Source organism: Lissotriton vulgaris, chromosome 1_1 (assembly GCF_964263255.1).
Source record: "Lissotriton vulgaris chromosome 1_1, aLisVul1.2, whole genome shotgun sequence".
Classification (NCBI taxonomy): domain Eukaryota; kingdom Metazoa; phylum Chordata; class Amphibia; order Caudata; family Salamandridae; genus Lissotriton; species Lissotriton vulgaris.
The window spans coordinates 1,276,338,990-1,276,365,091 of NC_141685.1; the positions used below are offsets into that span (position 1 = coordinate 1,276,338,990).

The 26,102-nt window shown below is 42.7% G+C and overlaps 1 protein-coding gene across 1 annotated transcript in view; it reads right to left on the reverse strand.

Annotated features, from left to right (window-relative positions):
- LOC147748985 (N-chimaerin-like) overlaps positions 1-26,102 on the reverse strand; it is a 92,201-nt gene that overhangs the window by 7,894 nt on the left and 58,205 nt on the right. Inside the window, exon 5 of the mRNA XM_086936511.1 lies at positions 21,793-21,930. Coding sequence (XP_086792637.1) covers positions 21,793-21,930 — 138 coding nt within the window. The remainder of the gene's footprint in view (positions 1-21,792; positions 21,931-26,102) is intronic.

Genomic DNA, 26,102 nt, shown 5'->3' on the forward strand with positions numbered 1-26,102 from the left:
ACTACATGCCATAAACAGATGCTTACAGGACAACATTTTTTGTTTGTTGCATGTGTAGCTGTATATACAGATGTGTAGACTGTAAAGCACTCCTCCTAAAAGCAGTGGCTTAGCCTGAGGATGTAGGAGAAGACTTGAAAATTGTATTAGGACATCCTGGCCAGCCTTATGTCTGGCTAGGACATCCCCCAGTAGTGTTTGGTAAAGGTATGCGTGGTGGACAAGTAGCTGCTTTACAGATGTCAGCCAGTGGTATGATACCTAAGAGAGCCATGAATGAGATCTGGATGGGAAGGACAGGGTTCTTTTAGCCTTAGCGTAACAAGTCTGTATGCACTTGACTAGCCAATGTGCAACACCTGCCTTAGAAATGGCAAACCCCTTGCGTGGTTTGGAGTTGGACACAATAGCTTTTGTGTCTTAAGAAGGGTTTTGTCCTGTCAATATAGTACATTAGTGCTCTCTTGGCCTCTAAAGTGTGCAGAGCATGTTTCGCTACAGTCGCTGGGTGAGGAAAGAAGACTGGGAGCTCTATTGTTTGATTAGGGAGAAAACTGTAGACTACCTTAGGGCAGAATTTGGGATTGGTCATGATGGACTTGTAAAGAATACAAAAGTGAACTGTGGGATCACCCACGGTTAAGGGAGTGCACAGCTATAGGACTGACTGTCTCAAAACAAGCTTTGTGTATCTAGATTTAAACTGTATTTACAAATGCTCAAAGGCAACAAGGTTCATTTCAAGTTATCTGGTTTAGTATGTGTTTCAACAACAAATTATATACACATAATTCCAAGCATTGTATGCATGCCAATTATCATTGGATTATTCGAAACTATATTGTTTTGTGTGATCGTTCAAGAAAACATAGCATTGTACATAAACATATAGATGCGTAACAATAATATTCTTTTCAAAAATCCCCATGCATTTCGGGTTTACGAGAGAAACCCTTCGTCAGGGGAAATCAATTCCATGGGTAAAGTTGTCTTCACAAGTAGAATGGAATCCACAGTCATCTAAAACACAACAATGCGCAGTAAGTATACTGCTTTAAATGTAGGATTTGCACCCTATTTAGTGACTGAGATGTGCATAATAAAAAGAGGAAAGGAACTGTGCACTGATGTGTAATAGCCAGAGAACGAAACGAATAAATGAAACGTATTGTTAAAAATCACCTCCGAAAGATTGTGTAACATGAGGTATGATCAGTGACAAAAGTACTGTATCCCAAAGCGTAAATAGTAAACAGTAATAGTGGGCTTGCCTGATAGGTTACTAGTGACTGCCGTATTTAACAATCTTAGGAGTGCAGCTAGATACTAAGGGTCCTAGTGGTTCACGGCGGTCTGTGGAATATGATCGTTACCAATGTTAGAATCAAAGTTTAGAAAAGGAGTAGAGTTGAACAAGCCTAATTACGTGAGAGGCTTACCAGAAACCAATGAGAGTTCTCGTCCGTCAATACTCGGGACGAGAGCTTAATGGAATCTATAAAGGAAACGGGGATGCACCGTTAGTAAACTGATGCGTGTGGGATGAAAAGGCACTATAAATAAATAGCGAAGTTTAACCTACCCGAAGTGTAGAGTCGTAAAGTTTCAGGACCCGCCGGAGCTTTAGAACGCCAAGATCGCGTTGTGTACAAAACATCCCATGATGCTTAGCGGTTTTAAAGGAACAGTATGAATAATCCAAATACCGCGATGAAAGGGTTGTATATTGTGGGATAGTGATAACAAAGTTATACCTGGAGTGTTGTGCTTAACTAAGTTGGAAGTTCAGTATAACAAGTTATTATATTCTGTACAATGGACACTAAACGCGAGATTAGACAAAAATAGAGAAGTTTATAGATTGACCCATGTGTGCAAGCATATGCTGAATGAAGGATATCTGGATGAAGGTTAGCTGGAAGAAACTAGAAAGTGAGTCAAAGGAGATTAAAAAAGGCAAAAAATGTCTATAAAAGAGTGGATGATAGGGATGACAATAAAGGTAATGTGAAACCAAAAGGGAGAAGGAAACGAGTGCAAATCCTGTACAGATTAAGAGAATGAATCAATTTCTCTCATGTGGTATTATTACAAGAAACATAACATTTCATAATGATCGTTGAGCCCATTCGGGGCCAGCGTACATAATGTTTTTATCCAAGGAAGGCACTTCCAATGTAAGAGCGTGTATCTCACTGACTTTCCTGAGGGAAGTGATGGCTACAAGGAAGGTTATTTTCCAGAAAAGAAATTGTAGTGGGCAAAAGTGTACTGGTTCAAAAGGAGGACCCATGAGTCTTGTGAGAACAATATTAAGATTCCACACAGAAGCAGTAGGTGGTTGGGGTGGGATAATCGGTTTGAGGTCTTCCTTTAAAACCTTAATGACAGATATTCTGAACAATGAAGTATGCTGTCTATTCTGTAAGTAGGTGGCTATGGCTGCCAGACGTAACCAAATGTCAGTGTAGGCAAGGCCTGACCTTTGAGCAGATGAAGGAGGTAACAGACACTGTCCTATACAGATGCTGTGAGAGGATTAGTCTGGTTAGGAAGAGATTAGTGTACAAACCTTTTCCATTTAGAAATTAGTGTACAAACTGTTTCCATTTGGCTGCATAGTAGAATCTGGTAGTGAGCTGGGGAACTTCCTTGAGAATAGACATGCATTCTTCTGGTAGGTTGAGGTAACCAAACTCTAAGACCTCAGGAGCCAAATTGCAAGCTTGAGTTGCTGAGAGATGGGGTGCCTGAAAGTGGTTTTGTGCGAGAAGGTCCGGCATGTTGTGGAGCTTTTCATGAGGAAAAAGAGAGACATCCAACAAGGTGGTTTACCAAGGCTCGTGTGCTCAGGTTGGTGCTACCAGAATGAGAGTGTAGAATGTTTCCCTCAGCCTCTGGACCACAAGCGGGAAAAGTGGGAGAGGCAGAAAAGCATAGGCAAATATCCCTGACCAGTTCATCCATAGTGCATTGCCCATGGACTGTGGATGTGTTAGTCTGGCAGTGAAGCTTGGGCATTTTGGGCCCGATTCACAGAATGAACTTAAGACTCAATCCTAAACTTACTACTATTTTGGTATTCACAGAATGCACTTACTACTTTTGGCATTCACAGAATGAACTTACTACTTTTGGTATTCACAGAAGTTAGGATTTTGTCTTAAGTTTGTCTTAAGCCAAACTTAAGAAAGACTTAGGACAGACTTAAGACAGACTTAAGACAAAATCCTAACTTCTGTGAATACCAAAAGTAGTAAGTTCATTCTGTGAATGCCAAAAGCAGTAAGTGCATTCTGTGAATACCAAAATAGTAGTAAGTTTAGGATTGAGTCTTAAGTTCATTCTGTGAATCGGGCCCTTTGCTTTTTCGGCAGTGGCGAACAGATCTATCAGTGGAAACCCCCAATGTTGTACATGTTGTAGGATCTGAGGTTGGAGTTTGCATTTGTGGATTTGTTGATGCATCTCGCTGAGCAGGTCTGCCCGAATGTGTTGGATGAGCAGATGCCCTAGTGTAGTTCCTAGTTTCCCACTAGGCCCTGCGCATTGGAATAACATAAACAGTAGTATCGACGTGGAACTGGCTATATTCCAGGCCTCCACTGACTATGCTAAACTTAATTGGGTTGTGTTACCAACTAGCTCAGAGGTCACTGGAAACTTTCTTCTCTGCATAGGAAGTGATCAGCTTCCTTGGCACAGACAAGAAGGGATTCAGCTTTCCAACAACCGTGCAACATGACAACTTTGCTCCTCAGATCAAGAGTCGATCTCTAGGGTCGTGTGAAACAATAGACATAGATTTCACTCAGTCAGTCTAGTGCAGTTTACTTTCACAGTATGTAGAGAATAGAGAGACGGGCGTGTATCAATAAAGGGTTAACATTTATTGAACAGTCTTTCTTCTCATACAAGAGAAATGTATTGCCACAATTGCAATAACTGTTATTATAAAAAGTACGTACAGTAAGATAAGAATAGCGAAATAGAACTGTAAAAGCATTGATATGGTTTCTTAGCCATACAATGGTTTAAAAGTAATAAAACATATATACAGTCATATATACATTAGGCTAACATACTCAACTGGTGCTTCTAACTAAGCCTACCCCGGTGTGCCTGACCTAAGCCTAACACGTGAGAAGGGGAGTAAGTAAGTAGCTTAAAGTTAAGTTGGTTTTGCCAAGGTTTGTTTCAAGAATTCTCATCTAAGGGTTTAGTCAACACCATACCTCTGAATAGAATGATGGAGGATTGGTATCTCCTTCAGGGGTCTCTCTCGATATCCCAGTCACCTGCGAGGGTAAACTGGAAGCGCCGGGACTGGATTTCTCTGCACGAGAAAGGCAGCGGCTTCTCTCAGCGCGTCTGGAGGAAGGAGGGGTGACAGCGTCCGCGGGCAGCTGGGCTGGATGTCTTCGCAGAGGACGGCTGCACGGCTCCTCAAGCGTACTGCACCATAGGTCGCGCTGTAGCGGCGATAATGGTAATCAGTAGCTTCACCACCACAGGATAGCAGGCTGCAGCGACAGAGTGCTAGTTTTTACCAACACGGGGTCATGCAGGCAGCTGGCATCAGCAACATGTTCGCTCATTGCTTAAGGCAACGTTGGTAATATTTATACCTGACAGGTGCCGGGTTTGACGCAAGTTTGCTGGACATAAGACGTCAATTAAAGATGTCACTAGGAAGTGGCAGCTATCAGTTGCTCATTAGAGTTCTATTACTAATCAAAACATAGCAAGCGGGGATTTCCAGGTTTGCTAAGTTTTTATCTTGTTGAAGAACTCGGAGTGTTATCTAGGAATATCAGATAGTGACTGCTGCTCTGTCATTGCACTAATTGGTCGCAAAGGAAGTAGCAGAGAGTCATGCTGGAATGTGGCTCTGTGGCTCTGCTCGTGTGAGGCCAGAGATGACTTTACAGAAAATCGCACTTGAACAGTTATGCCAATATAGGGAATAAATGGATTTATAGCCGAATAGGGGCATAAGGTCACAGTATCGATCAGGAACCTAGATAAGCACATGACACCCACTCCACGAATTCATGTCCATCAAAATTACTAAAACTAAGCAATTAGATGCATGTGTAACATGGTGTAACATAGCCCACCCCAAAATACATAAATGCATTCGAAATAGGCGTACTTGTAATACATGGAATTTAGGTACTGTACGTAGTTCTAAAAAGCATAGTAATCATTCAAAAAATTATTGCATATGAAATCAATGAACGATTATGCATAAAGAATTACACATGAAGTATCTCTGACAGAAGAAATGCGAGATAAATCATCACATAAAAATGCATTGTAATAATATGTGTGCTAGAGGCTGGTGTTATGTTGTTATGTCTCTAGATGTGTTTAGAAATAGAAGTGTGAAGCTTCTGTTCTCTAAGAATAGTTTTTACGTTAAGCAAAGAATTGTTTCGTGCCAAAAGGAAAGGGTCAATATTTTTCAACAAAAAAAAAAATTGTCCAATTCAAAGAAAAATCAGTTTTCCAAAGCTCCTGGCAGTTTTATGTTGATCAAAACTGAAGGCCGAATTCAGAGTTCATGGGAACGCTGTGTGTCGGAAAGCTTCTCAAAAGTTATTGTTTCTCTGTGGGTGAGAACATCGTATCAGACAGGCTCGCAAAGAATTGGTCTACAAAATCAGGTGATAGTTCAACCAAATTAGATAGCGCTGTAACTTGGCAGGTGTGAGAATGATTGCTGTCATCGAAGGCAGGACCAGCAATGCTCACAGAACGTTGTACCTGGATGATGTTGCTTATGTCACTCGCTCCACTGTTACCACTTGGCTGTAGTACAGGAGTCTCCACGAATGCCGTCATCAGGATGGGTAGCCGTTGGGGACAACACAATGCGTGAGCCGTTATTGGACTTAGCAAAGTATCGACGTCCATTGGTACTGCTGATGGAAGTGAAAGACAGATGTCCAACACGCATTCCTCGCCGCAAAGCATACACCGTAGCACAGGTAAAATGCAATTTTGCCATATTGGTCTGAATGAAAGGAACCAGGTCATGTTTAGATCTCTCAGCCTGGCCAATCCGAGGACGTTAGTTATCCTGTCCCTGTAGCGCATTGCTAGGATTGTCTCTTCCATTCCCATGGGAGCTATGTCTGAGCCGAGGCTTGCCATAACGTAGCAGGAGGGTCAAAAATAGAATCCCTGCGATGAGTCCAAAAAATAGTGGAATACCACCAAAGATGGAGTGCACAAAATTAGGAAAGATTCCCAAAATTGCCTGGAAGGGTGTTAGCAGTCCCGTAAAGACTGTCTTAAATATGCCTGGGATGCTTGTAGCACTAGACATGTTAAGGAGTTGCTCGAGTATTTGTACGAAATGCACGGGGCAATTTGTTGATAAAAGGTCATGGACTTCAGTAGCCGTCCTTGCGACTAGAAGATCATACGTCTCTTTAGATGACGTTATAGGCACTGTTGTCTGTAAAAGCACAGATTTCATTTTGCTTAATGTATCAATTCGTATAGAATAGAGATTCAGACGAGGCCAGAGGGGAGTCACTGTGTCTGGAGGCCCGCTCGGGAACAATGCTTGCATGCAACATTTGACCATGGACGTAACTTCTACTAGATAACTTAGTCCGGGCGCGAGGCCACAGCACCTGTGATCCGTTCTTAGAATGTAACTCCCGTTTGCGAGTTGCATAAAGAAGGGCTCTATCTGAGTTGCAGGTGTGACTAGCTGGTGGCATGAAAGGTTGTTTGAATTGCCATCACATGCTCCGTGTAAATTAATACCCTGACACAAAAGTATACCGCTTAGTGAGTGTTTACAATTTTCACCACTAAGAAATACATTTTTGTCGCTGTCACTATAGCAAGAATGAGTGTATGGTAATTTCCATTCGGATTTTACATATCCCTTACCCAATTGTTCATACTGGCCAGCAGGTATGTATTCAAGGCATTTCTTAAAGCGGAAAGTTGTTATCGGAATTGTGATAATTCCGTGTATTATCCATTCAATGACAGGACTCTCTGACATTGTCAATGGTAATCTCTCGAGTTTCTCGATGCTCAAGATTGTATAGTCTGCTCCTTTCTGTGCCAAACTGATCTGTTTATCAGTAAGGTTAAAAATGGAAAATAATGACGTTGTGTTTATCAGACGCCAAGGCACATAGCCTGAACGAAGATTTTGCAGCGTCCAGCCTAGTTCTATAATAGAGCGTAATTGAGACTGGCCATGTTGTAACATTAGCAAATCTCTGTCTATCACATCAAAGGCAGAGGATACAATATTGTCCAAAGAATATATTCTGGAAGACAGAGTCATTAACCCATTGTCTACTACAGAAAGTGATTTTTCCAAATTAATACGATCAATTTCTCGTATCTTTTCAGCAGTTTCAATTTGCTTTACTTTCCAAGCCTCGTTGTAAGCAGCATAGATGCTGGTCGCTATGAAACGCTTTTGACGCTGTTTGCGTGGTCCAAGAATGAAATCGCGCAAATCAGCACCATCTTTTAATAAAGACAAGTGTTGCTTAATTTCAGCCAGTGTGGATGTAGTTAGCCATTCTAGGCAGAGTTTACCTACACTGTATGTGGTTATAATTCCTGGATGTTGTCTCTGGGAATATCTTGAGTCTAATCTGGTCATTTTTAAACCCTGTGTTTTATTCAGGAACCTATCTTGACAGCTATTTGTGTCTGTAGGCCAGATTAACCACTTTTTCCAATCAGGATGTGTTCTGTTGAAATGTAAAATGTGTGACACGTCTAACTCATTATCTGCAGTTGTATTCTCAGCTATTGGTTTTGGTATAGACGGTGTTTTCATTTCTTTGTTCTTAGCTAGGCCAAGACAAGATGTTTGGTGTACAGTGTCATTTAAAAATAACATTTGTTCTGGTATCATGCAGGTTCTAAACAGTGCTTCTATGCCTTGCACCTGCCAATCTTTTGTACCCCAAATTGTTTTTGTTTCAATATTATTTTTCCAATAATCAAAACCGAATGTCATCATTTTGTCATAAAATGCTTCTGAATATATCAATTTAGAATTTGTCAGCATTGTTTTCATTCCTGTTTTATCTAATAGTTTATAATAAAACGTTTCTGCATCACTGGTGTTAAACCCTGAAAAATATTTGAATTTCTCAAAAAATGCTTTAGAACTGCTTTTAGGTGGTGTAGCACAATGTTCCCATTGATTATACATAAAAACATTTCTAGGCTGTGCAGATTTATGCAAGTAATGATCCCCATAGTGGGTGTAACAGAATAACTGCTCATAACTAGATGAACCTTGTAAATAATCATGATCTGTGAATCTAGCTGACATTACTAAATCAGACATCATGTCATTAATACTGTTAAAGTCCCAATCATCAGAGAATGTACTTGGTGTCACAAAGTCACTTAAGGAAACCTTTAGTTGATGAGGATACTTCAGGATTTCGACCGGACCATAGATCTCATAGTCTGTTTTCTCCCATACTACCCCACCAGGTATTGGAATTGCTGTGACATTTACTGTTGACAGTTCTCTTTTCTTCACGTGGGATGATCTGTGTGGTTTCAGGACTAGGTTGATGTTCTGACTTGCTGTGTCCATTGTAATATATTTTCCTTCAATGAATTTTCCCAAACACAGTACCATGATGAGCCAAAGCAGGAGGAAAAATACACCTAGACCGAACCAGAACTCTAGCCAAGGGGAAATAAGGTAGATTTCCTTCAGTTGATGAAAGAGTTCCGTTGCTTTTTCTTTAAAAGACTTTTTTGTTTCTGGCATCACTTCGGGGTCGTTAAAATCTTCAGAGAAGTTGTCGAAGTTGATGAAATAACCAGAGGCAGTTCTGTCAATTGATGGGATTGTTCTTTCAATCTGTCTCTCGGTAGCACTTTCTGATGCCACATCATTGTAGACTGGTGTTGTTTCTTGACGAACTGTTTCAATCTGTGTTTCAAGAGGCACGAGTTCCATGGCTGTATTGCATAGTCCTTCATTGTGCACTGCAGGCTGATCGAATGTGATTAGTCTTTCAGTTTGAACCTCTTGGATTGTTGCAAGTTTGGGTATTCTGTTGTTTCTTGGGAGTCCACTGGGCCTACTGTTGATTATAGGCCACATGCTTGTGGTTTTACCAGATCGATGGACACGACTCTGTTCTCCTTTTTACCAGCAAGGGGCGGTAGCACAACTGATCTTGTTCCGGTGACTGCTAAGACAGGTACTGCTTTTCTGTAAGAAGGCCCAAATTCCTTCTTAACCGCGATCTTTTCTCTGACTAGATCCCCAATCTTTGGAATCCAGACAGGCCTTGCTGGGGCTGTTGCGGGTGGTGCCTCGTCAGTGGTATTTGGCTGTTGCTTTAACTTTATGTTGCTTAATGATTTTCTTGTTTCATTCAGTTCCTGTAAAACAGCCAAACGGTCTTTTACTTCAAACTGCTTTGTTTCTTCTTGTACCACTGACATCTGACTATCGAGGTCCTGAACGCGCATTCTTATTCCGAACAATAGTTCGTATGGGCTGAAACCTTTTAGAGAATTTCTTGGCATGTTGTTAAGACTAGTCTGGACACTTATTAAATGTTTGACCCACCCAGCGCCTGAACCTAATACCTTCGCTGTTATAGATTGCTTTGCGTCCCGGTTTTTTCTTTCTATCACACTATTCCCTCCCGGGGTATGACTGACAAGAATACCGCAACCCAATTCCCATGCTGGCCATGGCCTCCTTATAGGCTCGAGAGCTGAAAGCAGGACCCTGGTCAGAATGGAACGTGGTAATTGCGTATATGCCGATATGGACTCGCTAATCTTTTATAACAGTTCTAGGCGTCAGCCGAGTGCTGGTGGCCTCATTTTTTAAGTGCATTTCGTCTAAACTGTGTACACTGGGACGCGCTTCTCTTCTTTGATTGCGCAGATAGACCGCCTTATGCTGTCTAGTAGGGATCCTGAAACTACTCTGGCCTGTTCATTACTGCGATCTCTATTGCAGTCTTCACAATTTTGAGCAAAACATTGAATATCTATACTCATTCCTGACCACCAGTACTCTGATTGCAATTCTTTCAGAGAGGCTTTGATTGTTTGGTGTTTCAGACCCAACCCCATGTGTGCTTCCAGTAGGAGGAAGCCCCTCCTGCTCCTGTTTGGAATTACTCTATCCCCCACTCCAGGGATTCGAGCAAAAGGAACGGAGTTTGCATCGATTATGTATGCATAATTGAGTGGATAGTTTACGGGTAGTGCTGCACAGTCGCCTTTTACGGTCGTTTTTACTGCTAGCATAGTGTCCCCGTCTATATACTTATCTGTACGCTTTTTTGTGGCTACGGAAGCCGGTTTAGTTGCTTCCGCTTTGGCTGTATTAGCCAATGAATTCCCTGCAACGTGAACGCCATCACGTTGAAGACTCTGTGCGTGAATCACGTGAGTCTTTTGTAGTTCTTTATGAAAAAGAGCTACCTGTTCCCAAAGCAATTTATGCTTTATTGTGGCACCTGTGACATCTTTGTAGTCGTTTTCGATCCAACTCTGCAGTTTGTTGTTGTAAGAGTTGACGCAAAAATGAGAATCGCACACTATAAGTGTGGGGAATTCGCGTTCTGCATTTTCGAGCGCCATCTTTAAAGATCTGATTTCAGTTCTTTGAACCGAACAGTTTCTTACAGATTCAGTTTTTGTTACTTTCGGTCTGAATTTACCGCACAGCCAACGACCTTTAATGATCGCACATGCTGCATTGTAGGATTTACTCTCTACATTAAAATGCTGTACAAAGCTATCTGTATAGATTATACAGGCGTATTGTGGGAGAGGCATGATTTCGATTGGCAGAGGATATTCTTCTTCATATTCTAAATCATTCAGTTCTGTGTATTGCGGGGCGAAATAGTATTTCACGTCTTCCGCTCCAAGAGAATCTATACACTGTATCCATTTCGGATCCAGTGACACTGTAGGCAGGTTTACTGGGCTGAATAGCGCCTCGAAGGCGGATTCCGCTGTAAGGATATTAATCCGTTTGCCGTGTGCTAGTTCTCGTTCATTTGCTAATGCGATTTGCACTGCGTTCACAGTTTTTTCTGTGCGACTGAATGTTTTTTCTGCTTGTGTGTACAAGTGAGATTTAATTGAAATTGGTACCTTTTCTCCCTCATTAGAGGTTAGGTACGTGAATCCGCATCTTCCTGGGATGACTCGGATTACAAGATCGATCGTGTTGTCACGTGTATCTAATTTAGTTTTTGCTAACATGTCTGTTTGCAGTGATCTCAAAATTTCTGTGTGTTTTTGAGTCCAATTGATTTGTTTTAAATCAGGTTTAATTAGTTCGTAGAGAGGTTTAACCCTTTCTGCGTAATTTAGAATGTAAGTTCTTCCGAAATTCAGAAAACCTAGTATTGATTGTAAATTCTTCAGCGTTTTTGGAGCTTGGAGTACAGCGCACTTCTCTAAGAAGTTGTCCGCTAGGCTTTTTCCTTCACTTGATAATTCGTACCCTAAAAATAGTACTGTCAGATGGGCAATTCGGGACTTTTTAAAGTTGAATTTGTAACCCTCTGCTGCGAACCCAAGTATAATGGTGTTCACTCTTTTTAAGTGAGTATCCAAGTCGTCGTCTGTGAGATAAATATCATCTACGTAAGACAATGCTTCATCATCATAGATTTGTAGTAACTCTGTTACCCTAGCTGAGAATAGTCCTGGGCTGTTCTTGAACCCCTGTGGGAGTCGACAGAATTTTTTCTGTGACCCAAATGCGGAGAAAGCGGTCAAGTATCTGCTTTCCGGTGCAATGTTTTGACAAAAGAAACCATTAGAAATGTCTAATGTCGTTTTATATTTTTTCCTAACTATGTTATTCATTAGGGCTGCACTATGCGAGTTTTGTACTGCAAAAGTTTTGCAACATGTATTAAGGTGTCTGTAGTCCAAAACTAGACGATATGAATTGTCTGGCTTGGAGACAGGAAACAAAGGATTGTTCATTTGAGAGGTGCATGTTTCAATCACCCCCTGGTACTCAAGTTGATCTAAGATCTCCCTGACCTGTTTTTTAGCTTCTTGCTTTATGGGATACTGCCGTTGGGCAGTTGGTTCACTTTTTAGTTGGATTTTGTGAGGCGGAGAATCCTCATCCCATCCTACATGATTTTTATACAATGCAGGTGCCTGGGCTACAGCCCATTTCCTTGCATATGTATATTTTTGTGAATCGGTATGTGATTCGAGAAGGCAGGCATAATCACTTCTTCGCCACGAGGGCACTCCCTGACAAACTCCGGGGGCCAATCTTTTTCAGCTAACAGAATATCATAGCCTTTTGAGAGCTTATCCCAAAATAGACCCTTAATTTTCCTAGTCTTATCACCCTCTATACGCAATGTTATTTCGTATATTTTATGGGGCTCGCTAAGCCTGGCATCGGCAGTTTCAACCTGAATGTATTCATTCGTGTCCACTGTCTCCAGATGACTCATCAAGTTCTTGCGCGCTATACTGATTTCTGCTGCACTGTCCAACATTGTCAATGCCCACTCCCCGTTTTTCAACTGTGTCCTCAGTATTCTCGGCATGGTTGATTACTCTAATACTGGCTACCTTCTTTTTCTGAAATTGAGATTTCTTATTTTGAGCAGGTTCCTTGTCTTTGGACTTGGTGTGCTCTCCTGGGTCTGACCGTCCTCTTCTTTCCGAATTCTGTGGAAAAGATCGAGAGGGACGTGTATCAATACTTTGATATCTATCAGGTTTTTTTATATTATCCCTATTTCTAAGGTTATATCTTTTCTCAGAGGGCTCCCGTTGGGGAGACTGGCGTTCTCGAGTCGGAGTTCTTTCCCTTCGTCGAGGAGACCTTCCTCTGGACTGGAAAACTTTTTCCTTGGGAGTGGATTGTTTATTTCCATCCCAGCTCTTTTTAGGAGTGTTTAAATTATTTTTAATAAATAATTTTTCAGGATTTTCGAGCAGTTGGGGCTTTACCGGTTTCCCACCCAAGCTGTCTCTACCTAATTCCTCATAGCATTTTTCTATGATTTTTGCAAGCTCAACAGGATCTTTTATATCTGTTTCCCTCAACTTCTGGCGAATCGCCACAGATGCTGCTTCTCCCTTTACATTGGCTAATAATATAGCCGTGACCTGCTTGAAATCTTTCAGTAATTTCATACCTAGATTTAAAGCTGGTTCTGGACCGAATTCATTTTGAATTTGTTTTAGCACGTCTGGTATTACCGCCATAGACGGAACACCGTGTGTTTTTGTGTAAATGGAAGCAAAGACTGTACCCCAAGTGTCACAGTCCTCCACGTGTGGTGCGATTCCCATAGGAAGGCAGATGGTCAAGATTCTGTGTTTCTCAATAGGGGTAGTATCAGGAAATACTGCCTCTATTTGAGTGATTTTCTGGGCTAACCAGAAAGGAATTTGTTCCCGTTTTACGGGTGTTTTACCAAGACATGACTGTATGTTCTGTGGTGTAATTTTATTTGTGTTCCCCTGATGAGGGGTCAGCTGTGGTGTATTAACAGCTGGCTGGACTGTTGCAGTCCGTATTACATATTGGACTAATTGCCTATGTATTTTTATTAATGTGTTTAGCTGTGCTAACAGCTCTTCCTTAGACATTTTTGCAATGTCAGGATGTGGTGTGTAGCTGGCTAGAACCGGCCACGTGGCTCCTGGTCTACCTAGTGGACCGAGCCTAGTTATGTGATCATTGTGTTTTAGGGCGCCATTAAACCAGAGCAGGTGCTCTTGAAATTTAAGTGGAATTTCAACCTCCTCGAAAGGGGCGTACTCATCCGGAGGTTCCTCTATTTTGTAATAGTGAAACTCTTGTGTTATAGCGTTTACCGCTGGAAAGTTTATCCATGAATAGAATACCTCTGTCTGCCGATACTCGTGAGCCTCTATCACGAAAATTACTGTACCACCTTGAGGTGTCAGTCCGTTTTCTATAAGTTTTAAAGTTATAGATCTTCTTAACTGGACCGGGATGATAATAGCATCCGGGTCTGCCTGTAGGAGACTCGAGTCCTCCTCTATTAGCATGGAAGCCAGCCTAGCTGCTTCTTCATTGTCTGGCATTTTTTTAAAAATGCAGGCTTTGCAGAGTAGGTCTCCAAGGAGACAAAGATTAGATGCACAATATTTTGGAACACTGTATCCTTCAACGTTGAATAAACCAGAGCTTTACATAGGAATCTCTTCCTACTAAGGTCGGGCGGATTTTAACCTTTCACCCACTCCAGACGTCTATTGGAGTATTTACGGGAGAAAGGGGTGTGAAATATGCACGACTGAGTTACTCTATAAGTCTTACGTTAGTTTATCGCCTTACCAAACGTTAGGGCGCCATGTAGTGTAGTTCCTAGTTTCCCACTAGGCCCTGCGCATTGGAATAACATAAACAGTAGTATCGACGTGGAACTGGCTATATTCCAGGCCTCCACTGACTATGCTAAACTTAATTGGGTTGTGTTACCAACTAGCTCAGAGGTCACTGGAAACTTTCTTCTCTGCATAGGAAGTGATCAGCTTCCTTGGCACAGACAAGAAGGGATTCAGCTTTCCAACAACCGTGCAACATGACAACTTTGCTCCTCAGATCAAGAGTCGATCTCTAGGGTCGTGTGAAACAATAGACATAGATTTCACTCAGTCAGTCTAGTGCAGTTTACTTTCACAGTATGTAGAGAATAGAGAGACGGGCGTGTATCAATAAAGGGTTAACATTTATTGAACAGTCTTTCTTCTCATACAAGAGAAATGTATTGCCACAATTGCAATAACTGTTATTATAAAAAGTACGTACAGTAAGATAAGAATAGCGAAATAGAACTGTAAAAGCATTGATATGGTTTCTTAGCCATACAATGGTTTAAAAGTAATAAAACATATATACAGTCATATATACATTAGGCTAACATACTCAACTGGTGCTTCTAACTAAGCCTACCCCGGTGTGCCTGACCTAAGCCTAACACGTGAGAAGGGGAGTAAGTAAGTAGCTTAAAGTTAAGTTGGTTTTGCCAAGGTTTGTTTCAAGAATTCTCATCTAAGGGTTTAGTCAACACCATACCTCTGAATAGAATGATGGAGGATTGGTATCTCCTTCAGGGGTCTCTCTCGATATCCCAGTCACCTGCGAGGGTAAACTGGAAGCGCCGGGACTGGATTTCTCTGCACGAGAAAGGCAGCGGCTTCTCTCAGCGCGTCTGGAGGAAGGAGGGGTGACAGCGTCCGCGGGCAGCTGGGCTGGATGTCTTCGCAGAGGACGGCTGCACGGCTCCTCAAGCGTACTGCACCATAGGTCGCGCTGTAGCGGCGATAATGGTAATCAGTAGCTTCACCACCACAGGATAGCAGGCTGCAGCGACAGAGTGCTAGTTTTTACCAACACGGGGTCATGCAGGCAGCTGGCATCAGCAACATGTTCGCTCATTGCTTAAGGCAACGTTGGTAATATTTATACCTGACAGGTGCCGGGTTTGACGCAAGTTTGCTGGACATAAGACGTCAATTAAAGATGTCACTAGGAAGTGGCAGCTATCAGTTGCTCATTAGAGTTCTATTACTAATCAAAACATAGCAAGCGGGGATTTCCAGGTTTGCTAAGTTTTTATCTTGTTGAAGAACTCGGAGTGTTATCTAGGAATATCAGATAGTGACTGCTGCTCTGTCATTGCACTAATTGGTCGCAAAGGAAGTAGCAGAGAGTCATGCTGGAATGTGGCTCTGTGGCTCTGCTCGTGTGAGGCCAGAGATGACTTTACAGAAAATCGCACTTGAACAGTTATGCCAATATAGGGAATAAATGGATTTATAGCCGAATAGGGGCATAAGGTCACAGTATCGATCAGGAACCTAGATAAGCACATGACACCACCGCCAGATGCTCTGGGCACTGCGGATAACTGTGATGAGTGTGAGCCTCCTGGCTTTTGTAAGTAAAACATACCAGTTGTGTTGTCCCTTTGGACTAAAACTGTCTTGTGTTGAAGGAGAGGATAGAAGACCCGGAGAGCCAAATAGATAGTGAATAACTCCAGGAGAGTGATGTGGAGGAACTGCTCAGTAGGTGCCCATTTTCCCTAAATGGTAAGGTGATTGAGATGTGCGCCCTGGCTGTTGAGCAAGACATCCATTGTGATGGCCTCTTTCGGAACCGGGCCGAGAAAGAGTCGACCACTGCAGAAAGAGATGTGTTTGTCCCCAAACCAACACTAGATCCTCTAGATGACCTTCATGCAAGACACCCATGCAGCTACGCATTCTTCCAACAGGCACCTGTGCAGTCTAGTGTGAGGAACTATGGCGATGCAGGATGTCATCATTCCAAGCATGCGCCTCACCATTCTGTTACTTGGCAAATCTGTTTGTAAAATGGGTTGCATGTTTCGCAGCGCTTACATCCTTCCTGGACTGTGGCAAGCCTTCCCAACCCCTGATTCTTGCATCGCCCAGAGAAAGGGCTGTACTTGAAGGGGGTGGAGGTGGGATCTGGCCAGATTCGATCGCACAATAGTTGAATGGTGGTCTAGGCGTGTGTTACGCATTGCTGGTGCATGGCGCTCTTGGTCAACTAGTCGTCCAGATATGGAAATACATGAATATTGCTGCCACCACAATCAAACATTTGGTAAACACCCTGGCAGCAGTGATAACCCTGAATGGAAGCCCTTTGAATGTTGTCCACTCACCACAAAACGCAGGTATATTAGATGCACCCGGTGGATGGGCATTTGGAAGAAGGCGTCCTTCAGGTATGACGTCTCGTATAATCAACAAATAAAAATGCTCCGACAGAATATATTTGTTGAGCAGGCAGAGGTTGAGGATGGATCAGAGGGAGCCGTCCTTCTTGGGAATAAGGAAGTGTAGGGAATACACCCCTGTTCCGCTGTGTTGTGGCCAGGGGCGTAGCTAGAGCTTGTGGCGCCCGGGGCTATCCCTCAGATTGCCGCCCCTTGGGAGGGCAGGGGGGTGCTGGGGAAAAAGGATAGCGAGCACTTGAAAGAGGTCCGAGAGACACGTAGTATCGCCGCTAATAGTTACCTAGTTACCTGCACATACATGACGCAGTCCAAGGCTACACAGTTGAATACACCGGTGACTGGCAGGACAAAAAAGATCACTTTTTGCAACTCCTAGGTACCTTCTGATGGAAGCCTACAACCTCTGAAGTGTGAGTGAGTGAAAGTGTTTAGGATATCTGTGTAGTTCATTAGCACATCATAGCAGCTACTATCCATGCTGATCTCACACCGGTCCCCAGGCCTGAAACTAGAGCATGTCAATGGTTAATAATTTTTAAAAAACAACGCAGCAGGGCACAATGGGGTTTCGAGCCACTGTGAGACATTAGAATGAAAAACGCTAATTTTCCAGTTCACAATGGCCTAGGGTGGGCCAGGGCAATCCTTAGGTGGACCTGGCACATCCTCTAGAACCGGGCCTGGTTGTAGGTATGATGTTACTTGTTGTATCACTTATCTGGGTGCAATGACAGAAATAGCAAAATACATGTCAGGCGGCACACTATGCTAAATACAGATTTTTAGCTTAAGTGTTTTAAAGCGACGCTCTTAATTACACTAGTCACACCCCTTTAAGAGACCCCCAGTTTTTTCATCCCACTTAAAGCCCTGTTGGCAGCTATGCTGCCACTCTGCCACTTAATAAATATCGCCTCTGAAAACACACCAGTCTTACCTCACTCGTCGTGACTCGCTCCAGGGTCTCTATGGCAGGTAGGGCTGGTTGTTTCAGCAGCCAGACCAGTCTCCAGAGCCAGCAAATCGCCCACAGATCAGCACTGCCACTCAGTGCTTGATTTGTTATCACACGGTTTTTCATAGGATTCTCCCACCAGCTCTGCTGAATGCCAGAGGTGTCGAATTCAAAGACTTTCAAGTCTCCATGTTACTTCATGTGTCTTAGTTTCTTCCACTGCCCTACAGTTCCTCTACCGTTATCTCCTCTTGAATGCAACTTTTTTGATCCCACCTTCTACTTTTGTCTCTAGTTTTCTCCATCCTTTACTTCCTCCTTCTACTTTTGTCTCTAGTTTCCTCCATCCTTTACTTCATCCTTCTACTTTGTCTCTAGTTTCCTCCATCCTTTACTTCATCCTTCTACTTTTGTATCGTTTTTCTTCTTCCTTCCTTTTGCTTTACTCTTGTTCCGAAGCATGACTGCCCCAGGCCAGAATGAGAGCGGGAGCGCGTAGCGGTGATGCGCGTGACGCGTCACTTCTACGTCGTTCTCATCGCGAGGACAGGGCTGGCCAAAGAAATCATTTTTTTAATGTCACCCAGCCCAGGGTCGTCATTGGTAGCGCGCGTTGATTGATGGCCCTGGAGGCTGGGACGGACACAAGCGCGGGTCGTCGTTGCTGCAGTTTTAATAGCAGCACGTCAATGCGGGCGGCGCGCACTTTCAAACTGGGCCGCGTGTGCGGCACTGGCGGCCCGTTGCGGCCGCGGCAGCCTTTTTAATTTATTTGGGGGCAGACTGTTTCCTAAAATAAATTATAAAGGCCGCCGCGGCCGCAACGGGCCGCCAGTGCCGCGCGGCCGCCCCCAAAATTGTGGCGCCTGGGGTGGACAGCCCCCCCCCCCCCGGACCCCCTTAGCTACGCGGCTGGTTGTGGCAAAACTGGTTTTATGGCTCCCTTGGTGAGGAGAGACTGCATCTTCCCCCTGGAGTAGACGCAAATGATCTGTGGACAGTTTGTACTGGCAGGGAGGAATGTTTGGGTTATTTGTGTGAGTTCTAGACAGTATACCTCCAGTGCTTAATTTGTGAAATTTTCAGTGACAAGGTCTCGTCAGGAGGCCACTGCAGCTTGCACCACACATTGCCGCTGCCATACTGCCGATGACAGTAACAACCCATGTACTAACCAACACACGCCTGCAAGTGTGACAATTCAGACTGTTTCAGGGACTCAAAGTTGTAAGAATGGCTTGGGCGGCAGGTAATAGTTATTTTTCATGTATATTGAATTACTAAATATTGTTGTGATGGTCCTCTCTAAATTAGCCAGACAGCGCCACCTTGTGGCAGACTGTCACAAACCCTGGTGTTTATTTTTATTTATAAAGTTTTATATAGCGCGAACTTGACCCAAGAGGGTATCAGAGCGCTTTACATTTAGAATCATTGCATTACAAGTTACATAAGATACATATAAAAGAGCATAGTAAGGTACAGTATACATAAACAATGTTTCTATGATTCAAAGGAGGGAGGAGAGGAAGGAGTAATAGCGGGGAGACGAGGAAGACCAATGCCCAATGTCCCACTGGGTAGGTGACGGTCAAGGGGGATACCAGGGTCTATCACCTCATTAGCTGTCAAGCAGCTCTACCGGTCATCAGCCATGTTGCTCAGGTCTCAGCGTTCAGGAAAACCAGTTTTAGTTTATTTGATTTGTGAAGGTTATATAGCTCTATCTAGACCCAGAGGTATCAGAGCGCAACACCAGGGGAACGTTGCATTAGAAGGTATATCAAAAGGATTATAAAGAGCTGGCTTTACCCGTAGGTATCAGAGCGCTAGAACAGAGGAAACATTCCGTTATAAATTGCAACAGCTAAAACAGCATAATGAGGTCAAGTAAAACAAACAACGAGGTTGAGAGAATTTATAGGAAAGGAGGGGAGGAAGGAGCCATAGCAGGGAGACGAGGAAGAACTGTGTCCAATGTCCGGCTGGGTAGGTGACGGTCGAAGGGGAAACCAGGGCCATTCTCCTCATTAGTTGTCTAGCCACTCCATCGGGCATCAGCCATGTTGCTCAGGTCTCTACGTTGACTATTAAGTGCCAGTGCCAAGCACCAGATGTGTATCTACAGCTACAAATGCCAAAAACACATAGTTAATGAAGACCAGATGAAGTTGTTAAAAATCTGTAACTTCCTGGATGTCTGTAGACGTCCTTGAAAGATCGTACTAGCCTTGTACTGATATTTGAGGGGCACTTCTCTTAACATTTGTGATGCACACCCATGATATGTATGTGTAATCATCATAAAGACACACAGAACGTACCTTTTTGTGAAGAGTATACACATCAGTCGGGCGGTGTAGGGTTAAAAGATAACGTAGATTACAAATAAGCTTTATGGCTCTGCGGCTATCTTCCAAGGAACCATGAATCAGAGATGTAGGGAAGAGTGTTGGCCAGATGAGAGTGGTGTTGAAGGAGATACAGTGTACTGTCTTAAAACCATGATGTGGAGATTGACAAACCTTATGTCTGGCCCACTATTGAGGCAGTTTGGTGTCATATTGAGAGGCTGTTGTGTGGCTGAGGAGGTAGGAAAGGTCGAACATTGAAAAGTTCAATATTTTTTATGTCAAGGAGGAAAAGAGGGGGCATCAGAGAAAACGAATGCTGCAAAAATCTAGATGCATCATAACCAGTGTGTTAATTTGGCATTCTGCCATATCACATTATTGTAAGGGATGTCTTGTGGATGCTACAGATTGAAATATTGCTAGTGTTGCAGGCTGGGACTGAACTGCACACCAAGGGCAGGGTCAGACTGGGAACCCAAAGCAGCCCTGGCAATTTTGTCGAACTGGCAGGGGGAAAGTGCAAGCATGAAGCATTGCTGCATAACAAAACCTGCCCCCAGCACTGCTGCTTTTGTTACTGGGGGCCGATATTGCAGCATTGCTGAAAAACCGCCCCCCACTGCTCCAAAACCGCCCCACACTCTTCCAGTCTCCTGGGCAAATGTCTGATGCCCTCCACGGCCAGTCCCGCCCTGTCCCGCCCTGACCAAGAGTCCTAACAGAAGTAGCCTGTGCCAGTGCATCAGGAAATGTGTTAGACAGAGAGATGATGGACTAGATATGATGGTTGTAAATGCATTCAGCGTTAGAGTTTAAACTCGGGGAAACAAACAAATATCCAAGGACTGTTGTCTGTATGACAGAATATTTCGTTTGAAGTATAGGCGAACTAAATGGATACATTTAGCTTCCACACACTTTTGGATGCATAGCGTAGAAGTTTATCATAGTAATAAACTTGCCAAGTTTAAAAGAAAAAGTACAGGTGAGAAAAATGTAATATGTCGTTTTGAGGGAAAACACTCAGCAAAACCTCCTTTAATAGGAGACTTCTTCTGAGAAACGAATCTTAGAAGGAACATTTTCCAGTAAACATATTTTTGCTACACCTTTCCTTGTCCATAAACGTGCAAAATGTAACATTTTTAAAACTGCACATAGTTGTAATGCTGTCATCTTTACACAGCACCCTTAATGGAATTTCAATTCCATGTAGCTGTGGGTGAAGGTGAGGAAACAGAGAATGTTTGTGCTTTCAATGTAAAGGTAATAGGAAAAGCCAAAGAAGGAGAAGAGGACAGTGAGGTTGATGATTTGGAGGGAAATGAGAAGCAGGCCAATGACTGAAGTCTGGGGGAGGACACTTGTAGAGTTGTGAGCTAGGAGTACTAAAGGAGCATTATGAAAATAGGATATAAAGCAATTCTTTGCACCAATTTGTCTTTTTAGCTGCCCAGTTTCAGAGGATAGATCTTAAAGGAAAGAGTTTAGTCCATTCGTTTTTCATACCAAGGGTCCCACCTGGTGATCCGGGCCAAGGTATGGTGTATACCCATCCTCAGAACTGTGTCTTATGCATGTCGCACAGTGACGAGTTGGATGTGCTCGGCAGACATGCAGCGAGGTATGTCTTTGCTACCCCCATCAGCTGAGCACTGTTGTGCTCTGACAGGTCGACACCAAGGATACTTACGCATGGCTTCGATGGTCCGCTGGTAGAGGCTGTAGGGGATGAGAGGGATGGGTAGCTCGCGGAGGTACAGTTTCAGTGCTCCAGCCAGGGCATGAACATCTTCACAGGACTGTGCAGACTGGATACCACTTGCTGCTTCTGGGAAGAGGAGGTACAAGGAGAAGGAAATTGTTATGTGAGTATTGATCGCTGACTTAATTCTCAACTCAGTTAAGTCTATAAAACAGAGACGAGACAGAGAAAGGCTTATATTTGTCAGGCAGTTGATCAAGAACAAGAATGATTATTCCTGCATAGCACTAAATATGATGGGGAAAATTGGCGGAGTTTTTTTCAGGGGACATACACTTTCAGGAGCCATCACTAAAGGGTGCTCTGTCGCTCTAAATGGAATGAGAAATAATAAATATTTTTTTGTTTGTTTCTGTGCGGCTATCTAGTATTTTGGTTGGCTGAGAAGGAAATGTTACTTGTATTTTTACTTCTGCATCATAGGAATCTTCATGATTGTCATAAGGCTTGAACAGTTCTGTGCAATTGTGGAATACCAAAACATTTGTTTGATAATGCACATATTACATGTATGCATATTTAAATACAGACAAAAGGCTGCAGCCACTTTTCCACAAAGCACACCCATTAAGGATATATAAAAATTAACAGCATAACAGTAAAGTAACCTAAGTCACACTTGTGCCTCTTTTGAAAAGTTTTCAATTATACACAAAACTGTACTGGACACATACACGTATGTCATTGTTAGCAATATATTAGTGATATTAATAGTTTTCTTAGCACAAATGAAAAACTCAGTTTTCGCTTGCCAATTAAATACTAGGTGCTATTATTTCCCATTTTCATTTTCTACATTTTTTGGACCACATGAGCATAAGCCCGAATCCTGTGTGCCCCCATATTGAGTGGTAACTCGTGGGGACCCCTAAGGGACGGTATATCTTCCTTAACCTTTCATCACAAGTGCTGTGAAACTATGTTGTTAGTATAAACAAACAGTGGTCCGAGACCTATTATTTCAAATACGTGAAAAATCACAATTTAATAAATTAAAAGGCGTATGTTATTTTAACAGCCCTGATCAATCAATGAAGAAAGAGTAGAAAATAGGCAACAGCAACAAACTCAAAATATATATACAATATTTTTAATCTATTGTCAGGATTTTGAAACGGAAGCACAACATACAATATTTTTAATCTATTGTCAGGATTTTGAAACGAAAGCACAATTCACAGTATTATGTACTTTTTCTTTATATGCATTGTCCCGTATTTAGAATGTGCAGTAGAGCAAAAAAGGGGTGTCAAAAGAGAGTGAACTTGATAAAGTGAACGGAAAGGAATCACACAGATTTAAGAAATTATATTCCAAACAATTCAAAAGAAACACCAGCCAATGAAGGCCGGAACCATATATCCTGGCCACTTCAATTAGTCGGCACAATTTCCCTAATTATTACTAGGCATCCGATGTCAAAAAATGTCTGCACTATATCTTCGAGGGTGATATAGTTAGTGGTCCAGGTTAATTAATGAAATGTCGACGTTTCGACTCGTCTAGCGGCCTTGCGGTCGTTTTATTCCTGGGCCATGCGAGTCTTCTTCAGGACAGGTGGGACGGGACAATATAGGGATCTCATTGATGACCCCTTCGAGGGAAATAATGGTCGTGATTCCCACTCCACATAGACTCAGTCCTTACGTTTCTGGTCCCAATCGTAGGTATTGGAGGCTTCACTCGCCGAGCATTTCCCTCGAGGTTCCCGACAGACGCGTGTCTCCTCTAATGATCTCTGGCCTGAGTATCGATGCCTGACTTTGCCTACATCGATCAAGTGACCTCCCCAATCAAGACAATTCAGTTATTCAGGCCAATTGATTAATTCGCGAGGAGTTGCCTGATTTAAAAACTATATTGAAACTTTCCAATACCTACGATTGGGATCAGAAATTTAAGACATGTAGTGCCACATGAATATCCATCGGATAGGAAACCAAATAAGAGCGCAGAGACCACTTGGATAACCTCCCTGGAAACGAAAGGACTGAGTCTATGTGGAGTGGGAATCACGACCATTATTTCCCTAGAAGGGGTCATCAATGAGATCCCTATATTGTCCCGTCCCACCTGTCCTGAAGAAGACTCGCATGGCCCAGGAATAAAACGACTGCAAGGCCGCTAGACAAGTCGAAACGTCGACATTTCATTAATTAACCTGGACCACTAACTATATCACCCTCGAAGATATAGTGCAGACATTTTTTGACATCGGATGCCTAGTAATAATTAGGGAAATTGTGCCGACTAATTGAAGTGGAGAAAACCAAAAATGTGCCTATGCCTCCAATTCGCAATAATGCAAACACTGAATGTGTGAGGATAAACCATAAATTTATTAGTTTATCTCGACAAAACTTTTTGTCATTGAATCAATACGTAAGTTACAAAATTCACTTTTTTAAGGAGCAGACAAAGAGAAAACCATCAACTTCATTTCTAGCCATATGGAGATCAATCAAACAATGTGTATATATTTACAGTGAACAAGTATAAAGCAAAAACATTGCACTAAATCGTACATTCATGGACATTAATAAATCAAAAGAAACTTTTCAAGAAACAGGTAAACACATCACAGTTTGAAAAGCATAAATACAAGAACGTCTGAGAGCAGGGGTGAATATTTCAAACACAACACCTCCTAGCTCATGAACTGAATTCGTTTGTGTAAATAATCACAGTAAGCCCATCTTAGATATATGACTATCAAGAGCCATTGGTGTGGAGACAAATGTCTGAATTCAAATGTCAAATGCCTGAAGTCAAATGCCGACGCGTTTCCAATCCTGTCAGTAATTTACAGGATTTTCATCAGGGCAGGAGTCTAGTCCATGGGAACTGTTTTCCGAAAAGAATTAAAAAATGAAGAGTTTGTTTAAGCAAACTACATACAAAACGCCATTTTATTCAAATGCAAAATGAACCGCAGTGAAGTGCGGCATACCTTGAGGGTAGTAGCCTGTGTGGCTTCTATTTTGAAAATAGCGCTTTAGGTCAGGCGGATCTGGGCTGTAACAAGAGAAAGACTGGTGTCACCGATTTGAAAATGACACACTGCACGCTAAGGAAAATGTCATGGAAAAACTAATTTTACCTTGGGTCTTTGCAACTTTAAGTCAAAGTGGCCGGTAGCAGGGTTATTTTTCAGATTAAGTTTGCTGTGGGGACAGAAATAAAAGATGACGATATTTTGGAAAGTTGTGCCAAAGCGGTAAACAAACGGGCGCTTAAGCGTCACCGCTCCGATGGGAACACTTACTTTTAAAAGTTGAACACGGGCGGAGGGGTCGGACCGGTGTTACAGTGGAACGCTGTCCGTTCTAGAAAATAAGAAGAAGAAGGAGGCTAGCAACTATGCGCTGAATCACGCAGTGAAACAATGAAAGCTAACACTCAATGACAGGTGAAGGAGGGATCACTCGCTTACCAAAAAACGCCGCAAGGGGCTCTGCTAAACTGCATCCTTAGTTCTACCGGCACCTACAGGGTTTAGTTGTCCAGGGCGCTGCCGGTGCTAGTGGCAATAAAAGCATGTGTGCGCTAACAGCCAATGGGATGAGTCAAGGGTGCTACTGCATTATGGGAACTGAAGTCCGGGAATGAAGTCAAGCTCGATTGATTTCACTAAGAGTGTTTAGGCCCTTGTTCACGCTATCGAATCGCAATATGAGGTATGCCTCCTTACGCAACAGCATAGTTTCTACATTAGGGTAGCGTTTGGAATCCAGCCAGACAAGTGGTGTCCATTTGAAATCGTTTTCAGTGTGCTGGTTATTTACAAAGTGTTCAACCATTGGTGCAGTCATTACTCGTTTTTTTATCCGAGATCGGTGTTGCGTGATACGTGCATTAATGGCTTGATTTGTCTTGCCAATATAAACCTTGTCACAAGGACAGACCACTGCGTAAACGATATTTTTTGTTTTACAGTTTGTGAATGCATCATGTGTCCATTTGATGCCATGATTAATGAAGGTATCCCCTTCAATTGTAGAAGAACATGAAACACAGTTACCACATTTGTGGTGCCCAATGATTGGTCTGAGGTTCCACTGTGATATGAGGTCACTTTTGGGCGGCGGAATGTGGGTATCTGCTTTGATGAGATGCTGGCCAATACTTGTGTTCTTTCTCATCGCAAAGATCGGTTTGGGCAGAGGGTGCTCTATTGTTTCCAGCAAGTGCCAATTATTTCGGATGATGTTTTTAAATTGGTTCGTGTGTTGACCGTA